Raw genomic sequence first — 26,142 nt, 5'->3', positions numbered from 1 at the left:
CAGTAGTGCTTGATAATTTATTCATAAATGCTTTGGAGCTTTCCTTGCCGCTTTGGTCCTTGGTCTGAGGAATTACAAAAGGGAAGAAGCCCTTTCTTTCTTCGTTCTCGGATTCTTAGGGGTAGGGGTAGGGTTGTCTTCCGCGCTTCGTCAACCGCGCGGTTCTTCCGCGTAGGTCTTCCTTGCCACATTCCACTGTGTCTGGCATGGGCGACGTTCACGACTCTAAACACACACGTTTTCCATTCCCGTATCTTTGTCTGCCCCGGAACCCTCTTCTTACCAAGTGGCCTTCGTGTGGATGAACACACCGAAGTTACCAAAGGCCTGCCTGTCGGCTCACTCACGCAACCGGAGCATTACCTTCGCGTCTTCCCACTCGCCTGTGTCGTTGTTCATGCGAGATGAACGCTTCTTGGCGTTTCCCTACGTTTTCCCTTTTATTCGGTGTTTCCATCCCCACCATTTCACCAACACTCGATCAGCGTCTTGGACGGCTCACTGTCGATTGCCTCTTTGTACAGCGCGCTCTCCTACACACTCCCCCCGCCTGGTCGACCGGTTCTGGGCTGCTCTACGACACGTTCAAGCGCCACAGTTGCGAAAGTTCCCACGGTTCCCACAATGTAAATGTATACGGAATGAATATTTTCCGTACGAAGCCAACTGTGAAACGACCGACGAATCCCGTACTCCCGGCCCTAACCTAAAGGGGGATGGTGATGTGATCATCGGGTTGTTCTTCTCCTTCATGTTGCCACGCACCCATGATGATGATGATGCTCACGGCTGTAGAGTATATTGTTGTTTTTGTTGATAGGAGCCGAATGTTGTGATGTTTTATGATGGACAATGATGAAGTTACATCGATGCAGGATGTTGGGTAGAGCTCCTGAATCACCACCGAAGGGTGGCACGATATGTGGGTCGCAAGTCAGTATCGATTGATGTTGAGTACGAATTTATGAAGCGTGGAAGGGAGTTTATAAAGTGAAAAATGACACAACGTTCAAAATTAAATTAAAATACTCCTTTTAAGTTGGGTTTTTGTGTAATATAAAAGAAATATGTTTAATATTAATATTAATATTAATATGTAGTAAAAATTGAAATAAATTTGGTAGAATATGATGAATTAGAGGAAATATTAAATTCATAAACACAACTAACACAAATAATTTCGGTAAAGAAAAGGTCTAAAAACATGTCCTTCCATGTTTTGTATAGTCCTTCTATTACATCTTTTTTAGTCAATTCCATCTTCTCTGGAATGTTTTGTTGATATCTTATTTTATAACATTCTTATGAATCCAATTTGATTGCATTATTCCTGGAATTAATACTTCTCCTAATGATGAATTAATACTTCTCCTAATGATACTGACTTTGAACCACATATCCTACCGTCCAGCACTAACAACTTCAGAGCTCCAATAAACCCTTCTCTGATTGACTCCTGGGCACAGTATTCAGCAATGTCCATCAAAAAACATCAAAACAAAAACAACACTATACTCTTCAACCGTGAGCATCATCATCATGGTTGCGTGGCAACATGAAGGAGAAGAGCAACCCGATGATCACATCACCATCCCCCTTTAGGTTAGGGCCGGGAGTACGGGATTCGTCGGTCGTTTCACAGTTGGCTTCGTACGGAAAATATTCATTCCGTATACATTTACATTGTGGGAACCGTGGGAACTTTCGCAACTGTGGCGCTTGAACGTGTCGTAGAGCAGCCCAGAACCGGTCGACCAGGCGGGGGGAGTGTGTAGGAGAGCGCGCTGTACAAAGAGGCAATCGACAGTGAGTCGTCCAAGACGCTGATCGAGTGTTGGTGAAATGGTGGGGATGGAAACACCGAATAAAAGGGAAAACGTAGGGAAACGCCAAGAAGCGTTCATCTCGCATGAACAACGACACAAGCGAGTGGGATGAAGCGAAGGTAATGCCCCGGTTGCGTGAGTGAGCCGACAGGCAGGCCTTTGGTAACTTCGGTATGTTCATCCACACGAAGGCCATTTGGCAAGAAGAGGGTTCCGGGGTAGACAAAGATACGGGAATGGAAAACGTATGTGTTTAGAGTCGTGAACGTCGCCCATGCCAGACACAGTGGAATGTGGCAAGGAAGACCTACGCGGAAGAACCGCGCGGTTGACGAAGCGCGGAAGACAACCCTACCCCTACCCCTAAGAATCCGAGAACGAAGAAAGAAAGGGCTTCTTCCCTTTTGTAATTCCTCAGACCAAGGACCGAAGCGGCAAGGAAAGCTCCAAAGCATTTATGAATAAATTATCAAGCACTACTGTCGAAGGCCGCGCTGCGAAAGGATGAGTCGTGAGGGTGGATGGACCCTTTAAAAATTAAAGATCCACCTCGACACACTCACACACACAGTCCTCCCTGGACGATCTGGACACAATAAAACAATGTGACCTGAAAAGGGTTCCAAGGAACGGGCAAAACAAAGGAGAAAAGCAAATAAAAATGCAACACTCGTCCGAGTGTGTTGGAGAATCATAGCAGGCGTTTGTATGGTCGCCCTAGAAATGGAGTGTTGGGTGGTAGGAGCGAGTAAAGGATGTTGAGCGAAGTGTAGGCGAGCATCTGTGTTTGTTTGTAAACAAGCTGGTCGTGTCACGTGTTGCAAACGTCCAAACAGGTGCCATATTCCAGGACATCGAAACGACACTGGGTCCTTCATGTGACTCTGGATCGCCTCTCCAATGGCAATGACGATGGGAGTTTTTGTTCATTGGAATTCAATTTCCATGTCCATGGGAACCGTTGCACATTTCGGGTGGAAAATGCAAAACTGGACGCAAACCGTGCACCCGTCCATCGAACGTTGAAGAGAGCAGCTCAGACGGCAAAGTTCTGATGAACGAAAGCATATTTCGCCTGTAGCAATGACCCGCATGGATATGATATTCCAAAAACCCACCATTCGCATAGTGGAATACAAACACACACAAAAGCCAACCTCCATGATCTCAACTTTCCCGCACAAATTCAGTGTAAAGTGCATGTGAACAACCCTTTTTGCGTTTCTATCGACGCCGGAATGTGTAGCAACAAAATTTCCAGAACCGAAGCCCCGTCCGTCCACCCGCAACCACTCACTCGACCCTTGGTTTGGTTTAATGACGAAATTGGTTTGAAGAATTTGAACAGCAATGCACCTCGCCCTCCATTACATCGGGGGTTGGTTCCGAGCAGTAACCTTGGCGCTGGGAGAGGGAGGATTTCTTCGCGTATTTCGCACTTCTCTTCCGTGTCATTTTCGCCAGACGCAACGCCGGCAAACAGGGGAACAAAAAGCGTTGCGACTGGGAGGAAGCGGAAGAAACAGATGGAAACCAAAGGGAAAAAAGGGCAAACCTAAGGGAGAAGAGGAGCCCCGACGATGATGGCACTGGTGTGGCTGCGCGGAGGGCACACATGTGCAGGAGATTGATATTTTCCCACGCCTTTTTTCTGCACGGCACTCCGGGAACGCCCGGTGCGGGTGGAGATGGTTGAGGGTGGAAGATGGGGTCCCTTTGCGTGCCACACTCCGTTCTTGTCGTAAGTGCTGTACAGCCGCGTACGCGTCGTACGCTCTTAACTTCTTCATTTTACGAGCCGCCGCTGCTTTTTTTATCGCTGACAATGAATTTGACCAACGTGGTGTGGGCGACTTTTCCACCAAAACCGGGGTTGTGGAGGGGGAGATTTGAGAATTGATTTTCCTTGCAAATGTTTCGGCCACGGAGGGCGCTCGTGCGTGCGGTTACCAGAGAGGGGCAGGGGAGTGGGCCACGTTACAAGGGCTCATTCGAACTTTCCTAATTGTTTTTTATTGCTCACTTATTGGCTCGCTGGTGTTATCAGCTACCATCATTTTCGCCTTCGCAACGACGTTCTGGTAGAATGATGGTGCGAACGAGTTCATTCAGATGCTTTAAAGAGCCCGATTGCTTTAACATTTAAAGCGATGATTAATGATAATTGATGGAATTTATGTTCAACTCTTGTAGTAGTGTCCTTTGTTCACAATTAATAATTAATCAAGATAATTTAAATTTTCGGAAGAACAGGCACAGAATGTTTGGACATTAAAAGCTTTAAAATAGACTCAAAATCCAACTCATTCACCTACCTCGCAGCTTCACATTGTCCATAAACAATTCAATAATTTATTGTAAATCGATTAAATGTATCTTCCTACCTTTTTTCCTGCTACATAATCACACGCGCCGAACATCCTGCCTTGCAAAACTTCTATTCATGCGATTTTTGCCGGTACCCCGTGTCTGTGCCGCAAACACTTACAGCATTCAACCCGCCGCCCTATAAACGCGCCCTTCCAATCTGTCAAAAAGCGCACCACTTGTCATCTCGCTCACTCGCATCCACGGTCCGCGGTCTCTCTTTCTCGCCCGCATCGCTTGCGGAAGGCCGCAAAAGTGCGTGGGAAATTCACAGGTGTTGTGCGTTCCAGCTCTGCACTCTCTCTCTCTTTCTTCCGTTCACCATCACCACATACATCTCATCCGTTCATTCAACAGCTTGCCCAAAGGGACACACGCATTACAAACCCCCGTACGATCGCGCTCGTTCCCTCTCACTCACTCTCTCCACGCGCACTATCGTTCCGTCCCGTTCACACTAACACGCACAGCAGCAGCAGCAGCAGCAAAACGCCGTTTGTGATTCCGCGGCTGACGCGAAAGGCGCTTTTCATAAAGTGAGTGCGATGCAAACGGGTAACGTCGTGGCCGCCGTCGTCCGTGTCAGATAGAACTGTTTCGCTCCCGGGACAACAGTTGTGAGTGCGTGCGAGTGGCCGCAAGTGTGGCTAAATTGTTTTCTCCCGCAAGGACGGTGTGCGTCCATCGCTTGCTTTTGCTGTAAATACACACGCGCGCACACACACACAGCTGTCGTGTTGGGACGCCGCTAATATCAACCGTCCGTCAGTGTGGTGTGCGGTACGGGCGCGTGTGGATGGTGAAATTGGAAAACATTTCCCTATTGGAAACAATTGGAATGTCACGGAGCACTCCAGCACGCACGCCACCAACACCAAGTGAAACCATTCCCGCAACAACAGTGTGAGGTTAGGTTGAGGAGTTTGCAGCGCTTCTGCACACGGCGTTCGTGTGTTTACCTTTTATTCTCTTCTCGCCTCGGACCAGCAGCCGCCGTGTGACAGCTGAGGGCAAAACAACGGCAACTTGCACGGCCAACAGTGTGTGTCGCAGTGTGTGTGTGTGTCTGAAATGGAATAGAAATAAAGGCGCCGTGCTTGTTTGTTGTGATGCGGCAAGAAAGTATCAGCGCCCCGTGACACGAACCGTGGCTGCGTGTATCTGTGTGTGTACGTGACAAACTTTCCGGCAAATCGCAGCAACCGCGTGAAAAGCATACGTGAGTGAGTTCGCAACAATTGGGTGTGTGTGCTGTCCTTATTACGCACGTTCCGGAGTTCGGCCGTGTGACAGTGAGCATAAGCGGGGCATCGGGAGCATTAGACAAGCATAATAACACCACCAACATCAAAGGCAACGGATTTAACTGACGTTTCTTTTGTGACTGCGTTGCCGCTTGGCGTGATGATGATGATGATGGGCGATGCTGCACGGGCGGATGAAAGCTGCAGTAGATGCAACGCTCGTGCAATGTCTCTGTAAAGTGGAAGAAAACAGCGCACCACAAACGTGCACCACAGATGCACCGGGGAAACGCATCCGCCTGGATGTACATACGGAGGAAAAAAGAAGAGCCCAGCTGTGTTTGTGGCATCGTTCACTGTCTCTCTCTCTCTCTCTCGCTCTGTTGTTCCACGTCCCATTCATCACAGTGTCAAGGGCTGGGGTCGTGATAGTGCAGCTGGCGTGTGCGATAGTGACGCGTTCGTGTATAGGTAAAGAACTCGCGCGTGTGATTATCGCGTCGTCGTCGTCCGTGGCGCGCGCGTCTGTGACATCAGTGATAAGAAGAGTTAGCAAAAAGTGTGTGTGTGTGTGTGTGTATGTGAGTGAGAGTGTGAGGAAGCTTCGTGTTTAATTGTGATAAAATCAATCCTCCCACCTGCCTCTACGTATCCATTCCAAGATCCACTTAGTGCTGCTTAGTGTGTAATTCCCACCCGGGTGAAAATTCATTTCCCACCCGCTCTGTGTTCTCCGAAAAAAAGAAGAAAGTGTGTGCCAGTGTGTGCAGGTCGTGCCGGCTTGCTTTGATTGAGTTGGCATTAATCTGGCCCAAACGATTGCGCTACTGCCGTGTGCGTTCCTAATCAAAACAACAACACACGTCGTGAACTGTCACTGTGTGTGTGGGAGGGGGGAAGTGTCAAAGGTTCAACAGCACCTGGAGCATTCCGCTTATTTTATGCTGTCCTTCGGGTTCTCGGACTGCACACCAAGAGAGTAAATCATTTTAAAAATATTGTTCGTAATAAACACCATACATGAACTCTTGTGAGCATATTTCCCCGTAAAAAAGACGTAAAATCTGCCCCAACCCCGGAATCATCACGGAACGAACCGCCGAACAGCCGACCGACCCCCGGACACTCGATCGAAGAAAGCAGCACCGCCACCACAATGCCCCACCAGTACGGCATCCCGGGGTACGGGCAGGCACCGCCCAGCCCACCGACCCACCACGGTGGTAGCGGGGCGCTGCTGCCCCGGCTCGGTGCCGCCGGCGCCGTCATACCGGTGACCCCGAACAACAACGGCGGTTCCGGCATGGGACCGACCACCTCGCCCATCTTCCGCAGCCAGATCGAGGAGCGGCGGTTGACGCGGGACGCGATGGAAAAGTATCTGCGCGATCGCAACAACATGGTCATTGTTATACTGCATGCGAAGGTAATTACTGCTCCAGCCGTGCGTGTGTGTGTGATGAGGGTTGTACTACATTCTTCTCCCTTCTTCTTCTGCTTCTTCTTAGTCGCTAATATCTCGACGACGACTTGTTGCGCACATTTTGCTTTTATTTCCGCGATATAAACCTACTCATCCTCTGTGTGTGTGTGAGAGATAGAGATGATTTTCCACCTGTTCGAAGCTCATCATCACCACCCTTCTTCGCCTACCACTACCCCCCCATTTGACGATCGTTTTCTTGATCGTCATCTTTGCAGCGTCCGAGATTTCTCATCTCCCCCCCGACGGGAATTCCTGTTCCTTCCAGCTTCAGGTCAGGTTTAATGTATTTTTGAGTCTCGGAGCTCCAAATCCTCACGACCTCCCAGGCCCATTTTCGGGCGCCCCAATCGCCCCTCCGGGGTGGATCGTATCGGATGATTCGTTTTTAATGATTTTTCACCGTCCCCAAGGGACGCGGTTGCCCTTTCGTTTCGTTGGGACGGTGCGGATCCGGCTGTTGGATCCGGATTTCCTGATGCTATGGGAGGGGGACCGTCGGAAGAAAGAAATTAGTTCCCACGATCACCTGCACCGTCAGGGTGTTCTGCTCTTCTATGCTGGGGTTTTAGCATTTGGTTTGTTGGAATGATTATTTATTGAAATTTGATTTTTTTTTTTTTATACAGAAAAAATATTTCCAAAAACTATAAAGATTCCTAGTTTCCTAAAACATGCCAAAATAGTTCACTGAATGTGAAAAAAAAAAAAAAACAAAAAAAAGCCTAATCCCGTTAGCGCCACCATACCCTCAAAGACAGCGAGCGGGTCGTCACGACTCGCTAATTAACATTTTGGGGAATTCAGATTTTCGGCTTCGATCGATTTCCTCCCGAAAGCAGATATCACTTGGGGTCTAATTTCCTATTGCGCCTTATCCGGCGGAGGTTTAAGAAAACGCCCCACCAACTATCTAGATTAGATGTGTGTGGAGCCACGGTTATAATCGGCCCACAGTAACGGTGGGAAGTTTTGATGTGAAAAAATAGATTTGTCATCTTTAATGTTCGATTTGAAGGCACGCGGGAAGTTGCCGGCTTTTTGCACGCGAGCGGGGCAGTCGCGGAAGAAGACGCTGGTGGCGTTGCTTCGATGTGTCGTGATCGATTTTCGATAGAAAAAGTCAAACGTCAACGGCTCCGGGGCTTCGTTTTTCCCACCGGAAGCGAAGGTAAAACGTGGCTGATACTGGGGAAAAGATGTGAATGGCTTTGGTTTGTGGTATTTGGTAGATGCTGCCGCATTCGGTTGGGCTTGGTTGTTGTGGGACGCGGGTACAGTGGAACTCATTATCGGGCAAGGAGTGGAGGAGCGTGAACGATCTCTGCGCCAGCGTGTCAAAATCGGCAAAATCTTTGGAGGTCGTCTCGGGGAAGCTTAGCGTGGGAAAATAGCCATTAGATATAAAACACCGATTGGGTAAGGAGGAATTAGAAGAAAGCTCTTGCGATAAATAATGCAATAATTGTTTTAGTTATTTAACAAGGAAATAGAAAAGAAAGAAGAAGATTATATTATACAATTTTTATTATACTGTACTTTTTTTTTTTAATTGAAGTCGCTGACTTTTGGCTATGAAAATGTAAATGCTCGTCACATCGCTGTGTTTTCCGAGCATTTTTTTCGCACCAACTGTCTCAAATGCAGCTTTCGCTCTAAATTGCACTCTCAGCTGTTTCTGTTCGATATTAGGCTGAAATTTGCCTTGAAATGATTGAAGTAACCATATTCATGGTACTTCAATCATTTCAATCTCAATCATTACTCTGGAGATTCAGTGGCGACCACCTAAAGTCGGACACCTCATATTTTTTCCTATAATATGACTTTGTGGCATCCTGGACAGTTCTCTAGACCACTTATCAGAGATTTCTTTTCACCCATTGGTGCGGACACTCTTCAGCTATGTCCCTGCCAAAAATCGGACCGATATCTTTTATAAACTCTGAACACTATTCATAAATGTGATAAAAGGTATGACATTTATGCGGTTTACTGAAAGTCGGACAATCTTTATTGCTTGGCAAAATGACCACGTAGCATGCCAATATTGACCAATATGGTTCTTAAATCATTCGATATTAGTTATTAGAGGTCAATCGACTAGTTTGGGTGGTCATCTACTTATTAAATAACCTAGGCCGCTAAGTCAGATAATAGATGAAAATATGAGGCGTTCGACTTCAGGTGGCCGCCACTGTATGTGTAGTTAGATGAATCGAATTAACGAAATATCCAACGATATTATCCAACGATATAAAATATACAAAAAATAATAACAAAAAAATCAAAAACATGTTTTAATGGACTTGAGTCAAACAGCTTTAAAAACGTGTTTTCTATTTTTTTTTAGGTTTTGAAATGAATATGCACCGATTTCTGTCGATTTCTTTGGGTAATAGGGACTGTTCATTAGTATACAATTGTTTAAGTATGTTGCTATGGGGAGCATCTTTTGAATAATGCAAATATGTTGCAGATGCTGGCAAATTGCTAACAAATTCTTAATTAAATTAAGTTAATATGCTACCGTCGACTAAGTTTAAAGCTCTGTGCAAAGTAACACGCATTGCTTTCTTTTAATCAATCAACATACTCCAACTTAAGATCTAAAACGTAACACTTAACAATTTGTTGGAATGTTAGGCCTTTTAAATTCATTTTTAAACAAATTCTAAAATAGCCCTTAAACTTATTTCACATTTAATTTGTTAACCGTGAAGAACCAATGACCAATAACTGAAATTTGACTTGCCTTGGATGAAAATGGTTGGAGTTTGACGTGGCAGGGAACATTCACATTTTCGTAACTATTAATTATTTCTGTTCAGCATTCACCTCTTTTACATTTTCTTGCATAATAGGAGACTTTTTTTTGTTGAATCGTACTAATAATTAAACAGAAGAAGGGAATTTATCATCAATGAAGTTTATTTTCCATTACTTTGGTTTACGTTTAACTGTGTATTTCCTGGTATTTTTGTTTTGTTTTTATAATTTAGTTTTATTTTGCAGTCATTTTTCACTACCTTTTGGAAGTAACTGCCAGAACATAGCATTATTTTACAACAACTACATTCATTAGGCTCTTTTTGCTGTTTTAAGTAGACGTTTTTACGTACTTTTCAATCGTGTACAATTAATAAACTTATGTATCGACTCAAAGAAGCATTTTGTGGTCTAGAACATGGTTGATGAATTTTCAAATTGAATTAAGGTTCAATCGCATATTAATATGTTTTAATTGGCAGTTTGAATTTATTGCACAATATTATTTATACATTTCCTATATCTTTATTATCTGTTGCAGAGCATGACTCAAAAAACAGCTTTTTATGTTTACTTTTTATTGTTTGTTTATTCTAATTATTCACAAACAAAATTAAATTTTTGGATCATACAGGAAAATATAAAAATGAATGCTTCGTTATCACACAAACATTTCAACGTATTTTGTCATTTAAAACAATCTAAATTACTGCTGACAGCAGATAAATAATTATGTTGTGGAATATGGCCCACGTCACGTCATATCAGCCCAACAACTTCCGTACCTTTTTGCACTAGTCCACCATCGTTAGCTGCCACTTTGCACTGCCACAAATTGCCGTCCGTTAAACGGCAGTTGTGAAGATCAACAGCAATCACACTTACGGCTGTTCGAACCCGGTGATGATCGACGTCGGCGGTGGTAACGTGATGACGGCACTAAATCCATCGTATCCCCCGCCGTCACATACACACCACTTTTATGACCATGGCTGATGGTGGCTGGTGTGTGAAAGGCGACTCTACATTTCCACCTGGTTTCATGTTCGTTCACACCATGCCGGGAACTAAGGCTCTTCGGACCAATCAAACCGTGTTGAAATTCTTTTCCCGATCAGTCGTCGTCCAACGGATCAGGCACGACGGGGAAAAGTGAAAATGATGCCAACAATTACCATCCCAAGCGATCACCGCCACTTGTCCAAAGGGTGGGAACATTTTAACAAACCGAATCGGATCCGTACCGGTGCTCTTCCCCCCCCCCCCCCCCCCCCCCCCCTGTCCCAATCGCGCCAATGCGGGAGATGAATTAAGAGGGATTGGAATCTTCGGACCGGATAATGATGAAAGAGAAGCAGTCAAAAATCAACGGCCCCAGCTACTTCACTGTGCACGTAGAGTAGTGATTGATTTAACTACCGATTTTGTTGTTGCTGTTGTGCCACTTAGTTTGTCACCAGCTTCCACCACTTCCTTACTTCAACGCCGCATTACCGCCGCGAGGTGGGAAATCGTGAAGAATGGTTGAGTAATTTGGCTGCCGGCGGGGCGAATAAGATCGATGTTTAATTTGTTTTCGTAGTTAACGGTTGGTTTTTGCTATCGGGGGCACCTTTCGTTTTTCGTGAGAAAAAAAACGCACTTTTGTTCGGGATTGAGTTGTTGAACCAACACCGTTCACTGTTTGGTTGGGGCGCGACACAAGATGGAGAAATAATTGCCATAAATCTAAGCCATTCCGGACGCGCCGAGCTTTAATCACTGCTGCTGGGGACACAGAGTTTTTTTTGCCGCTGAGACACACACACACAGACCGGCCCGAAAGATTATATACATTTTTAATGGCAACAAATCATCTTTACTTCTTCTCCCCGGCATTGCATTGCGTTTCTCTTTTTTTTTGTACACCGGGTATGGTAGCGTGAGAAACGGAAAGATTGGGTCTCTGGGACCAAGGGAAGAGGCCGGACGGAAGAGGAAAGGAGGGGAGGAAAAGAACACATACAGCACTGATCAGACTGGAGAGGGAAAACTTTTATCGAAGGAAATGACATTAGATTGAGCTGATTGAATTAAGTGATGTGGCTGTGGGTCGTGTCAGCCAGCCCAGTGGCCCAGAATTAAAACTGCGGCCGGTTGGGTTTGGGGTGAATGATTTACGAGGAATCGTCGCAATGGGGCTGATGCAGTCGATCGTTTGTTTGGGTTTTAGTGAGGCTCTCTTGTTGGAGATGTGTTAAATAGGCAGCGTAAATCCAGCGCCTCTTTCCGGGTCGGGTGATGGTTAATTTGTGGTGCAGACCTTGTTGTTCTCCAAAAGGGATTTGTTTACTGTTGTGGGAAAATTACGATTTTGTTTTCATGTTCAAATGTGTGACATATTTTTCTTGCTATTCCCATGTCAATCCATGAAAAATGATCAACTCTGGCATGCAAAACGCACAACTTTAATCGTTCTAATCTTCACCATCCATTCCGAACTCCATGTTTGATGTTTGACAACGGCGTTAATGCACTTGGTGTTGGCTAGAAGTGTTCTAATGATTAAATTGTCGCTTGAATGTTTTAATAATCTTGACTTTTGTTTTCTATTTTTAACCTGATTGTGATTTCGTTCCTTTAATGGCCATAATCGTGACGGAAGATCAGTGGTTCCCAAACCTTTTGTATTTTGTTCTCAAATTGCAATAGAAATAGAAGCCAAAAATTAAACAAAATACCTTTATTTCAAAGCACACATTACCGAAGCGTGCTATTTTTAGTAATATATTTTAAATAATGGCTGCACAAATTAATAAAATTTACATGGCACGAAGGCAGAAAAAGCTATACGTTTTCCGTGAAGTCCGTAAAGTTCTTTAGAGCGTCATTATATTTTACAGGATTTTTGAAGTCACTTCCACATGTGCTCATCATTGTTCACCGCTTTCAAGATGATTTTCAACAGCTGTCAAATTTTAGTTTTTACATATGATTTTCAATACATCACTAGGAACTGTCAAACTCAATCCAGCTTGAGAAGATCATGCTGACGAAATTAAAAATTATATTGTTGATTTTGATTTTGATTTTGATTATTTTGGATTAACATGGTGCAAGCGGTGAATAAGAACGTTATTCGACATTCGAAACTGTCTTGAAATCCCCTAAATTGAACGTCTTTTTCATCAATTATTATTCTCTTAAAAGGTTTGGGTTTCAATTGAGTTTCCTCAACAATTGTTATAGTCATAGTTGTACTATACTGTCATGGAGTAGCGCGAATCACGCGTTGCAAATACATAAACGTAGCTTTAATTGCTTCTTAATGATAATTCTGCTATTTCCTTCTTCAATACTTCTGTTAAACAGATACCTTTGAACGAGGATGATGATTTTTGTTACTTTTCCATGTATACACTGTTTTCTGGGTCAGTTTCCAATGTGAAGTGCATTATTCAACGCTTGCAAGATGTTTTTCAACTGCACAGCTGTTCAAACTGACAGTTGTTAAAAAAACAACTTGCGATCGATGGATTACAATCTTGAAGTTTTACACTAGAATCCGACCTGTAACTGTACAAAGATGAGATATAAATTAATTAACGTATTACGTTTTAGTTAATGTTTGTTAATTTTAAAATCTCTATTTTCAAATTGATTCTTTTTTTAACTATGCATACGACCCGATTTTTTCAATTGGCAGTCCACGATTGTCGAAACACTCGTTACAAATGGTTTGAGAAACACTGACCTATCTTTATTTTTCATTTTATTTAACGATTGAGCAGCTTCTTCTGCAATAGTTTACTCACTCTTTATGTTCAAAAAAGACAGGACGCTTATTCTTCTCAACAATAAATACTTATTGTGATTTTATGAACTTTAAAAAATAATTGCATTTAAAAAATCAGAAAAAAATCAGAGCACTTAGTCTGTGTAATTTAATTATCAATTTATGATGTTCATCTTGTCTATCTTAACACGAATACATTGTTAAAATGATTTTAGAGTTCCTTCATTCCATGCTTGAACGAATTATGCAAGATAAACGGTAAATTACGTGTCACTTTGGGTCTGAAACAAACTTTTTTTCTTAAAACAACCATTTGCAAATTGAATGTACATTCACCTAATCCATTTAGTAATCGATTTCTCCACCATCCGTTCTATTCCACCACCACCATCAGGTCGCCCAAAAGTCGTACGGCAACGAGAAGCGGTTCTTCTGTCCCCCGCCCTGCATCTACCTGTTCGGCGAGGGCTGGCGGTTGCGCAAGGAGCAGATGCTGCGCCGGGGCGAAAGCGAACAGTCCACCCAACTTTGTGCCTTCATCGGTATCGGCAGCCCGGAGCAGGAGATGCAGCCGCTCGACCTGAACAACCCGAAGCAGTACTGTGCCGCCAAAACGCTCTTCATCTCCGACTCGGACAAGCGCAAACACTTTATGCTGTCGGTGAAGATGTTCTACGGCAGCGGGCACGACATCGGCGTGTTTCAGTCGAAGCGCATCAAGGTGATATCGAAACCGTCGAAGAAGAAGCAATCGCTCAAGAATGCGGATCTGTGCATTGCGAGCGGCACCAAGGTGGCGCTGTTCAATCGGTTACGGTCGCAAACCGTCTCGACGCGGTACCTGCACGTGGAGGACGGACACTTTCACGCCAGCTCGACGCAGTGGGGTGCCTTCACGATCCATCTGCTGGACGACAATGAGAGCGAGTCGGAAGAGTTTCAGGTGAGTTCAGGGAACTATTTTAGACAATTTCCAGTTGAATAACATTTCCTCTTTCTCGCTTTACATTTCGCTGGAGGTTCGCGATGGCTATGTGCATTACGGTGCGACGGTGAAGCTGGTCTGCTCTGTGACCGGTATGGCACTGCCCCGACTGGTCATCCGCAAGGTTGACAAACAGATGGCCCTGCTCGAGGCGGACGATCCCGTTTCGCAGCTGCACAAGTGCGCCTTTCACATGAAGGACACGGAGCGGATGTACCTGTGCCTGTCGCAGGAAAAGATCATCCAGTTTCAGGCCTCCCCGTGCCCGAAGGAACCGAACAAGGAGATGATCAACGACGGTGCCTGCTGGACGATCATCTCGACCGACAAAGCCGAGTACCAGTTCTACGAAGGGATGGGCCCGGTACGGACGCCCGTTACGCCCGTGCCAATCGTCAACTCGCTGCACCTGAACGGTGGAGCCGATGTGGCGATGCTGGAAATTACCGGCGACAACTTTACACCCTCCCTGCAGGCCTGGTTCGGCGATGTCGAGGCGGAAACGATGTACCGGTGTGCGGAGTCGCTGCTGTGCGTCGTGCCGGACATCTCGCAGTTTCGCGGTGAATGGTCATGGGTGAGTATGCAGTAATAGTAGAGGATAAAATGGAAGATTAATTTCATAAAAGTAACAATACTTTTACTCTTTAGTTATTTTAAAGTCTGTCTGTAGGCGTAAATCCGGAAAAGAAGTAAGACATAGGTTGTCTACTTCTGAAGCAGTTGCTTGTCAGAAAGATAGACAACCCGATACGTCTATAAATTTTGCCATTTTTTTTTCTCTCCCACGAATACATAATGAATCTCTCGTGTTGTCGCGTGTCGGACTGTCGTGTGTCTTGCTGAATAGATCTGTCGTAAAATAAGCCGTTTCCGGCCGGTGTACGTCATGAGCGGTGGAGGGTATCATCGTATTGGCTAGTCGTCGGTTTAACGTCTAACTTCGTTGATGAATATCTAATACGTTGCTACTTTTATTGGACGGAAGCTGTGTTGAATGTATATCATTAATTCTTTGGAATGTCATAAACGTCTTATGATTCTGATCGATCGTGATAGTGAGTGTTCTTCGCGTTACAGCAGATGTAAATCGGTATTATTTAACACTGATTTTCCTCAGTAGCTAGAGATAGATTGGAAAACTCAGTTGTTACGTGATTTCAAGTCGTGTTGATTATGTGTCGATTTTTCCAATTCATTCTCCCAACTCGGGGAGGTTCCATCAACTCGCACGACTTAACCACATACCCGTCATGTGTTTAAAATGGGCCTACATCTCGTAGCAAGAATGTTTCCCCAAATTGAAAATATGTCGGTTATGAGAACTTTTACGATACAAGTCAATTTTCTATACGGAGTTTGACAGTTGTCGACCAAGCTACACGGCAAACTATCAGATTTTCAGCCTGAAATAACAAGTGTCAATTCGTCACATATTCGGTCAGGTTAGCTGATATATGGTTTAATTGTTCTGCTTAAGCATAATTATTATGTCAAACAAAAGTTCAAAACTGTTTAAAACGATTAAAAAAAGTGTATTACAAATTGTATAACAACTTTAGGGGATGTATAAGATGCTAGCTAGGGTTTTTTTTATTTGAAGTTTGACAGCTGGCGGCTGAAATACTAAACCACACGAGAAACTCAGATCTAGTCGCAGATTTTCAGCCTAGATTATTTTAACCTGAAAAAATGTAAACTAACTCCGATTCGTCGCTCAGGTTAGCTTATTTAATTAATATGTTGACGCTTTTAGATTTTTTACCTAATGGGCATGATGTCATCTTCTTCTTCTTTTTCTATTTGGTGTAAAAGTCCTACGCGGACATGCCGGTATATACAGGCTTTCAAGACTGTTTTTTTTCAGTACCGGATAGTCAAGTCTACGAGGGGACGGTCCATTGTTGACTTGAATCCATGACGGGCATGTTATTAAGTCGTTCGAGTTGACGACTGTACCACGGGAGCGCCCTGGCCATGATGCACTAGAATCAATTAAAAATGATTCTTACCTCTAGTAGGCACCGATGCGACGGTAAATACATATTTTTTTATCGGTCAGTTCACCGCCGGAGGCATTCTGAGCAGTTTTGCTTCAAACCGACGCCAGTTTAATTTCATCGATAACTCCTATTAATCTGGTTCAGACGCATCGAAATCCATTGTGGATGTAGTTATCAACAGTGTTTGTGCTCTGAATTTCATTCAAACACGTATTTAATACTGTCCGGAATTAGATGCAATATTTTTTAACATGTTTTTAATCCCGGACAGCAGAAGCAAATTATAATTGTATCGCAGAAAAATAAGTTTTTAGACAGTGATAACAAGAAGAACAAAGAGCATACAGTGATAATAATAAAACAACGACATTTGAAGATTGATGTGCCCAATCCCTTGTTGTCCGTACGGGAAAGATCGTCGAATCCAAGCCAAACGAAACGTAAACAATCAATTTTGGAGAGCATTTTCAAACGCTAATTACTCAGTGAATAAAACGATCCATCATTTTAAAGCTTAACTCTTCTTCTTTCCGTTTTTGTGCATCAAATGTGTCAAAAAGTGTAAAATAATGTAGAAAACATAGGAAAACCTGCATCTCGATAGGGCTGTCAAAATTAACCATCTATATAAGTACTCATTTAACCGGAAATCTATACAATTACTTATTTAACAGTAAAGGGGAATTAAGCACAAGTTAGTTTGAATAGTACCACACAATACTTTATTAGAAGAATATTATATAAATTTATTTATTTTACCTACCATTTTTAGTTTACTAGAGCAAAATCACACTAGAAAGAAGCCACTTAGATTCTTTTAGGTGCGTAGAATATCTATGTGTATAATTTACCTGCTATTTTCCTATCAACTGATTGTTCGAAGCCTAGCTCAGATAGCTTTTCACCCTTCTGCCTTTATGATCAAATTGTTTGCAAAAAAACGAATACCTAAAATACGCAACATTATGTGTAAGCGCCATCCTTCCTTCACCCAAAAGCTTTACAATTCGTAAAAAAGCATCCACAAATAAAACGCAGAGAACATTGTCTGGCTATCACTCTAGCTCTGGTGGCTGTGGTACCGAACAGAGTAAAGACGCCAACGGATGCCCTTTGATTACTTTTCCATCGATTTTGCCTTCGGCGGTGTTTTGCTACGTGACGCCCGCTTGCCCTTCTTCTTACCCCCATGGCCATGGCCCCCGGCAGCCGCATTGGCACCGCTGGTGCCACCCTGATTGCCCTCGTCATCGGCCGCCTCCACCGATTTCGCCTTCGATTTGTGGCCCTTTTTACGGGCCCCCTTGCGACCCTTTTTGCCACCACCACCACCACCGCCACCCGCCCCACTGCCACTGTCGATGCTTTTTTGGTGCAGATCGCCCAGCATCCTTCCGGCACCGCCTCCCAGACCACCGCCACCGCCGTTCAGCGAGAGCTGCTGCTGCGAGTTGGTCTTGAGCAGCGGCACTTTCGGCACGATGCGCGTGTACAGATCGTAGTTAAAGTCGGCGCACGTTTTCCCGTTGCAAAACTCCTCCATACACTCGTTGCAGGTGAAGACGCGCGACTCGATGATGCCGGAACGGTTCTTCACCTTGCGCACCGAGGTGGCGAGCAGGTTTTCCCGCTTGTCGCGCTGGATCGTTTTGATCTGCAGCTTGCCCAGCTCAACCAGCCTGTGGAATGAAAGCGTGTGAATGAATGATTAATTTTACAAGAGTCAATCATTATTAAAGGGTTCACTTTCACTCACTTGCTAAAGTAATCCTCCTCCACCTTTGTCTTGGGCCGCTGGCTGGTCAGCATCTTCCAGTCGATCGGCACGCTGCACAGCTCCAGTATGACCAGGTTGCGCATCTCGGCCGGTATCGGATCCATGTACGCGTACAGCTTGTCCCGCTCGCCCCCGTTCTTCATCAGCATCCGGAGCTCCTTCTTCTGCATCTTAAACCCGTACTCCTTCTCCTTGAACCGGATCTCGTCCGACCGCACCTTGATCGGGCGCATCTTGTAGTCCGGCACCTTCTCGATCATGCGCTTAAACTCTTCCCGCGTCGTGGCGGACGATTTGGAAAGGTCCAGTATGGGGACGACTTCCTTTTTCTTCCCGAAAATGTCATCCATCTTGAGCAGTGGTCTGCGTCTTGAGCGATGGAAGGTGGAAGCTTTATTTATTCGAACCTCACCCCGCACGGTCTGTCTTTCGGTCTTTGCGCTTGTTGTTTTACTCCGTTACACTTCAGCACATTCTCACTAATTGTATTCTATTGTTTTCTGCACTCCCTACACACACAGCTACAAACAATAAGGAAGCAAGATTTTCTCACGCGACACCAACCGAAGCGACGAAGAGGAGCGGACACAAGAAGAAAAAAAAAACAACCGGATGGTCACTTTCCTCACCCCCGTCCAGTAGTGGAAGGAAGTTGCTATTAAACTGCTTCCCTTTGGCTTGGCTGCGGGAGTTAAGTCTCACTCCCCACACCACCTCGAACCATTAATTCTATGCAGAGTGGAAGAAAAACGAGCCTGCTGTGTCGGCCTGCCTTGCCTATCACATTATTAGTGTAGTGAAGAAGCCATCAAGTGTAGAACAAAGCGGCAAAGAAACGGACACTAGCCAGTCACTATGCACTACCACCACCAACAGCACCGTTTTCCGTTGTCCAGTGTGGATGTCTTTTCTCTTCCACCGCGGAGAAGGTTTGGAGAAGCAATCAAAAATTCATAACAGATTATATGCTGCTCGCTTTTGTGCTCGGCGTATCATCGCGGGAAAGTCACAGCACTATCGCACAAAAGGGCTCGCAGCCGAGGAGAAGGTTTAAGCCAGGCTTTACTGTGTGTGTTAATGAATTCCGACTCCTATTTCTCTTTGTTTTACTGCGAGATTTGACTGACTTTGGTCGTTTTCGTTTTTCGTTTCGTCGTTTGCTGCCTTGTTCACTTTAATTCAGTTTCCCCCGGGTAGCATCCGGGAATTCTAATAAGGGGAAAATCTATGACACTACGCGCCTTTTCTTTACCACCGCAAGCGAGAGGGCATAGTTCAACGCGCGCTAGCCGAGCACCATCTTACTGGCACCGCATCTTACTGAGCAGCGCCTGGTGTCCGGGACGGAACGCCCGTTTGTTTTGATATTATCGATTTAATAATGATGGGAACCTGTTGCTATAGTGGCATTGGACCGAGGGAGGGAGGGGTGGCGTAGCGGGGGCAATAATGATTGCTGGGGTTACTGTTGTTTTTACCGCTCAGCTCCTTGTCACCCTCAATCATCCCTCCGCTCGTGGTGGTAGTGTGATTTTACTTGCGCCACTGACTGCGCAGTGTTTGGGGAATATTTCATACTTCAAGGCGTATTTTAATGCTTTTGATAGGTTATTAAAGGTTGTCTTGCTTTATTTTACTATTTTCTTCCAATTTTAATATCTTTATCAAAATTTTTCTCCAACATATTTGCTTCTTTTCATATCAACTTCCACCAATAAACGTTGAAACTTCATTCGCTGCACTCCACTCACATCTTTTTCTTTTATTCCTCTTTTATTCCTGCATCAGGTTCGCCAACCCACGCAAGTGCCTATCTCGCTGGTGCGCAACGATGGAATTATCTACGCGACCGGGCTCACCTTCACGTACACGCCCGAGCCGGGCCCGAGGCCGCCCTGCCCCGGCGCGGAAGACGTCCTGCGGCGGGGATCGACCGCCGGCAGCCTGGGGGTGGTAGCGAACGCCAACACTAGCAATAACAACAGCAACAGCAGCAACAACAGCAACAGTGCGTCGGTGGTCAACCAGCAGCCGGCAGCCGCGGCCGGCGCACTGCCCTCGATTGCGGACGTTAGCTGGAGCTCGCACGGTGGCGGATTGCCGTAACACCGCGGCTAAGGGACCGCCTGTTCGAGGAACGGTCCACGGAGCGGCTGTTTTGCGGCTGGGTGTGTAGACACTAGGGGGGTAGTGGCCGATGGTGTGGTTTGACAGTGCGATGGAATTGTGTTAGCAGTGTAAGTGTAGGGGAAATATTTATTTAGAACAAAATTCAGGCAAACAGTACCCCTACAGCGGCGGGGGTAGCGCAGCCACTTCTCGAACAACTGGTTAGCTCTTTATGGCGTGTTTCTTCCCATTAAGCTACAGTTCAGGAAGCGATCGATTACGGGAAGAAGGTGCGGGATAAAACGGGACTTTTCACCTTACATTAAGGTTAGCTTCCTTCTTCTTGCGTTCGTGAAGGTAGTTTAGGGCAACAATGGTGGAAACGCTATGGTAGCGCTTTTTAACGCATGTTTTACGCTACTTGCATGTGTTGTAGGTGAGCAAAAAGACATTTGCAAGCAATTTAAAAAGGAGTTTTTGGTGTAAAACTCTGATCTGTTGCGTTGCCGCTGGTCATTATTGCAACTTGTTAGGCTTTAAATGTATAGCGATCGGTTGATTGGTTGATCCATAATATGATATTATATCACGGGCTCGATTTTTTTTATATAGCCAAAGATATGCTTGTTTCAAAGATTGCGAGACACTCACGTTGAACGAATTATTGTCCATCTCTAGCTTGAGTTGTAACTGAAGAATCCTAGATTGAGGTTTTTATCAGGTTTGATACTAAAATTCATTCATTCTGTCGCCTTAACAGAAAATTAAGCAGATTCTTAATCGTATGTCTATGATGATTGCTTTTAAAATGGAAATAATTAGTAATAATTTTCCACATTTCCTAAGAATACGCCTATTTTATTCAAAATTGGCAATACTAAAGTAATAACTTTGTACGATCCATTAGAAACTTTAATCTTTGAACTTTTTTCAACACCCAACACCCTTGCGCCTTGAGCTCGCTATACAGTTTTATAAGTCATAGATATTCTCTTTTTTTCCTTATACAGCGTCCATCTCCCATGCTGGTTGTTGTTGCATATGCGCTGAAATTTATGACTTTTCTCACATCCATTCCGACGCAAATCAGGAGGCGGCATGTGAGGCGGCAGTACACCGCAGTAATTACGGGTGCAATGGCGTGCAATTCAAATTGCATGATCACACACAACACCCTTCCCCCAATCCGCCTATGGCAGCTTCGTCTCGATCTTATTTTTTTGCGTTGCATTCAAATCTGATGCATTCAATTCAAATGAATCTGTCGCTACCGATCCTACCCCAAAGCGAAACGCACTAACTATGCCACCGTATAAGCATAACAAAAAGTACTCAGAAGGAAAATGTAGAGATAGAGAGAGAAATTTTGACTTAGTTTATCTATTCCATTAAGCCAATGAAAGACGCGGGTTTTAAGCTTTAGGTTTCCTCCCCCTTGGTATAATGGGGTACAATCAATGCAGCAGGGAATGCTGCTTCCCTGCTCTGCAAATAGTAGCTGCTGCTGACACGGTGTGTAAATAATACATGTTTAGCTCAAACTTTTACTCAAAACCAAGGAGAAACTGTTGTGTGTAGTATTAAAAACAAACAACAAGGCACTGAATGTTAGCACGTAGCGACTCTAGATAGCATTAATTGTAACTTGCTGCATGTATATAGAGCTTATCGCGGGCGGCCGTAAACCATTGATCTATTTGCTATTTAGTTCTTGCTCCCATCGGTTGTTTTTTTCTCGATACTTTGCTTTTACTATTATTTCGAGGTTAGCATTTAATCGACGATCTCTTCGACGCAACGATGCAATCAAGCATTATTCCATTTTCTCTGTAAAAGAATACACCTTTTTTATTAATATTGTAGCTTTATAGCTTGCTTACCACTTTCATTCACACAATGTTTCATTTCTTGTCCATTGCGAGAGCAAAAATTCAAAAATTAAATTGAATGCACTGTCTCGCAACACCAGGCGCCTCCACGCTTGTTGGAAGCAATGTCCAAAAAAACAAAGCAAAAATGTATAATATGGAATAGCATTAAGTATGTACATAAGAGGTATAGAAGATATTCCCTTTATTTGGTGCAACATCAGAAGCAGCAAAATCAGTGTTAAAGTAAATTTTAAAATGGAAAAAAAACGAGCTAAGCTATTACTACCATACTGCTACACTGAAGTGTTCTCTCTTTAACGCGTGAGAACGAAACGTAAAGTGCACTCTGAACAGAAATCTGAACCGGTAGTTATTAGTTAAGGGGAAACTACCACAAACTATAGCGCTGTAATCTATGTAACACGTAAACGACAAAAAGACGAAAAGCTACGCACCGAAAAGAAAAGCATAAAAGACCTATTTTTAGAGATTTATATACAAAAAAACACACGCATAGATGGATGCATATATATATACATTTGAACGATGCAACGAATCGTCGTCAATCTACTACATCGAGCTGCTTTTATGTGCGATCAGACACTTGCAGGAGCTAATGAAGTGAATGATTTATTGGTAATAGGGTACATTTTACCTACCACTGCAATGTTGCAATTACATGTATTTTGTACTATCGCTCTCCTTGCCACCGCTTGTCTTTCTTTTGTATAATCATACCCATTTCGTTTGGTAAATGTTGTTGTTAGATTTTTTTGTTTGGGCTTAAAACTTCTTGCAACGAATGTGTAGCAACAATTCGGTGCCGCCGAAGTTTACCTATCAAGTGGGGAAGGGAGAGAAAGGGTCAAAGCACTCTTTCCGTTTCGTTCGTAAAATGAACTGAACCGAACCGGGTGCGTGTGAAAAATTACCCCGTGAGATTATGCTATAGTTTGTAAGGAGAAATGTTTGCACGTGCTCTCTCTTTCCCTCTATTGCTCCATCTTCCGGAGCGTCACAGGTTCACAAATCAACTAATAATCCCTCCGAATGGTATGTGTTAAAGCTCCGTGGGAGGCAACGAACGAACAAACTAAAGACAAATCATTGCACTTGCTCGAGTGTGAAAGAAAACTTATAATGACGGGAAAGTAGCGAAGTAGCAAAGAGAAAATAAAACAGGCAAAATCAAAGAAAACCAGAGCACAGGAAGTTAATTGTTTTATAAGTCGTCGATCATAACGCGAGCGTAGCCCAAATGAGGAAGAAGAAAACAGGAAAGGAGCAAAAAAAAACAAAGGCAAATGATTACTAAGGCAAAAAGGGGAAAAATAGACAAACACACAAACAAACAAAAAATGTAAATCATGAAAATCCATCCAAACCCACCGCACTGTTGTTGAGGGGTGGTGGGCATTGTGATAGGATGGAAAACTAATAGCGTTTAAAGAGAGAGAGCGAAAGAGAGAGAGATTAACAAAGAGAAAAGAGAAGTATAAAAAAAGAAAAACAAAAAGAATAGCAGGTGCAAAGACAGAAGAAAAAAAACTAAACACAATGGAATTGATGCACTAAACAAGAGCATTCCGAGCAAAAAAGAGGATGGAAAGTTGAAGGTTGTAAAGCAGAAGAAAAAAACACGAAGCGTTGCCCGCAAAAACAGGAAAAAAGCGTTAATTATAAGAAATTCCAATGAATTATACATGTAAATATACACCACCTTTATTATGATTACTACCGAAAACTGTTTCCGAAGCCTAATGGCCGCGTGATCAACTAAAGGGTGTAAATGTGATCTCATACCGGATAAAGCAAAGCGGTGTGTAGTCGGTCGAAAGAAAGGGATAGAGCGTCGGTCAGAAAGCATATCATCCGTCATCATAGCAACCGACCATCTTCTTCTCTAGTCGTTCAAGTGGTGCCTTGTGTGCATAGGAAGGAAAATTTCACACCAAATAGTAGCAACAGCAGCAGCAGAAGCAGCAACCAGACAACAATGCCAAAATGGCCAACCAAGAAAGCCAAAGGTACATCGTGACGGTGAGGGCAGGGGTTTTGTAACAGTCTCACACCGGTTCCCAGCATTCAATTCAAACTAGAAAAGCAAATGACCCGACATTTGGGAGAAGGAAGAAGCACACTCGATCTAGAATTACTAATCCAAGCGAGCGAAGAGAAGCAAACGAATCCTCCTCGTGCATACAGCGAGCAGAATGGACCCCGGGCAAGCGCATGAAGCAGCAGTTAGAATTAAAATACAATCGGAAATGGATTGTGTGCTCCGTGTCAGGTGTCCCAGTGAGAGCAACAGCGTACAGGTGCAAGAAGCCCAATGTCCGGGAGGACGTTCCGGTGCCGTGATTTTCGCGGGAACCAAATCCACCCAATTCCCACGGAAGAGTAATCTGTCCGGAAACAAAAGCCCACCGCTGCACCACCGATGGGCGGGAGAAGAAAACACAGTGAAACCGGTTGTCTTCGTGACGAGCTGCCTACTGCGACTGATAATCAACACACGCAGAAGCTTCTCCCCGCTGGAAGGCACGGGCTACTAAATAATTGTAGCAGATGAAGCTCTCCCCGTTTGTGTTCGCATTAAAACAAGATGCGCAACAGCTTACGCATCAAATCTACTACCAAATGGGGGCACCGTCGTCTCGTGTGGAATGTAAAGATTAAATTGTTTAAACCCCGCTCCCGGGGAGGCGTGGGAAAAACAAGTGAGACCACCCCAACCTGGGGAGAAATGTATGAAAAGGGGTTTGTAAAGCTCGTTTCGATACGCTTGACTTATTGCATTTGTGATGAACTTGTTTTTTTTCACTCACTCTATTTTCTTTTATTTCATTCCACAGGCCACTACGGCAAAGACGATGATGAACCTGACCCTACTTGAGGAGACGCTGCTGATTGTGTTAATAAGTTCTTGATAGATAGTAGGCCGGGGCTGGTTGCTCGGGAAAAAGACGCCGCCGGCGCTGTTTTCTCATGCCAAATCACCCTCAAGTGCAGTGAAAATGATCTGTGCAGGGTGGTTTGGCGGGGGGGGGGGGGGGGGGGGGGAAGGACAGCGGGACAGTTACCACCTTATCTGCTCACAATCGCACAAGAATGGTTAAATGGTTGTGGGAAGGAAAGCATACACGAGAGAGAGGTAAGAGGAGTGAGAGAGAGAGGCGTCGCATTGTATTCTGATTTATTTTCTATTTTCCCGACTCATCCAATTCCTCCGCCTGCCCATTGGGCTGTGGAGGTGCAAGCTTTTCCGAATGATAATGTGGTTGTGTTTTTCTTCTTTCTCTCCCTTTTTTTTAGTTGGCTGCTTCGGAAGGTTTTTCTTTTTCTTCGCTCTTTGCACTTTGCACGAGCGGGATGAATTTCACCGCGGAAGAGGTTACTTCCGATCGGTAGGCTCATCAGTTTGCCAGTGTACGCTCGGCTCGTGCCGAGGTAAGATCGATTGCAGCACCGTGATCGTTAGCAGCAATAGCAGCAGTCCAATACTGGCAGCTACTAATGAAGAAGTGGCAGCTACCAACTGATAGAGTGATCATACCGATTGGAGACTGCAAAGAGCTTTGATCATAGGGAGTGTAGTGACTGCATGATCGGAACCGGTTGCCAGAAGTGATCTGTCTGTGTGTGTGTGTGTGTACGTGTTAGTGTGCAGTGAACCAGGTGTGCTGCTGAAGAAGCACTTCCCGATTGTCGTGTGGACGATCAGAGCTAATTGGAGTATTTCTTGAGGAATATTTTTGACAAGCTCATGAAATCTTTGATTAGGTCTGGTTGTTCGGTACGACCAGCGCTCTTCAAACGGCTGCTCTTACCAACGTGTCGAGTTACAGGAGAAAAGAGTGCAAATGTGTGAATATTTTGAATCAGTTTACTGACTATGTAGATACACATAGAACGCTTTGAGTTTAGTTTTAG

General features: G+C 44.4%; 2 protein-coding genes across 2 annotated transcripts; one reads left to right on the top strand and one right to left on the bottom strand.

Annotated features, from left to right (window-relative positions):
- The first annotated feature begins 3,044 nt into the window (after nucleotides 1–3,044).
- On the top strand, nucleotides 3,045–23,953 carry LOC1279906 (recombining binding protein suppressor of hairless). Its single transcript, XM_319690.5, has 4 exons — nucleotides 3,045–6,863; nucleotides 13,859–14,407; nucleotides 14,484–15,026; nucleotides 20,018–23,953. The coding sequence occupies exons 1-4, from the start codon at nucleotides 6,594–6,596 to the stop codon at nucleotides 20,333–20,335; spliced, it is 1,680 nt and encodes a 559-aa protein (XP_319690.5). The 5' UTR covers nucleotides 3,045–6,593; the 3' UTR covers nucleotides 20,336–23,953.
- LOC3291854 (keratin, type II cytoskeletal 1) lies at nucleotides 16,876–18,636 on the bottom strand. Its single transcript, XM_552825.3, has 2 exons — nucleotides 18,209–18,636; nucleotides 16,876–18,131 (listed from the first exon to the last, which is right to left on the bottom strand). Exons 1-2 carry the CDS (start codon nucleotides 18,577–18,579, stop codon nucleotides 17,570–17,572), a joined length of 933 nt encoding a protein of 310 aa, XP_552825.3. The 5' UTR covers nucleotides 18,580–18,636; the 3' UTR covers nucleotides 16,876–17,569.
- Nucleotides 23,954–26,142: the final 2,189 nt, after the last annotated feature.

The sequence above is a fragment of the Anopheles gambiae genome, chromosome 3 (genome assembly GCF_943734735.2).
Source record: "Anopheles gambiae chromosome 3, idAnoGambNW_F1_1, whole genome shotgun sequence".
Classification (NCBI taxonomy): Eukaryota; Metazoa; Arthropoda; class Insecta; order Diptera; family Culicidae; genus Anopheles; species Anopheles gambiae.
The sequence above is the reverse complement of the archived record's forward strand: the minus strand, read 5'-3'. Positions and strand labels throughout refer to the sequence as shown.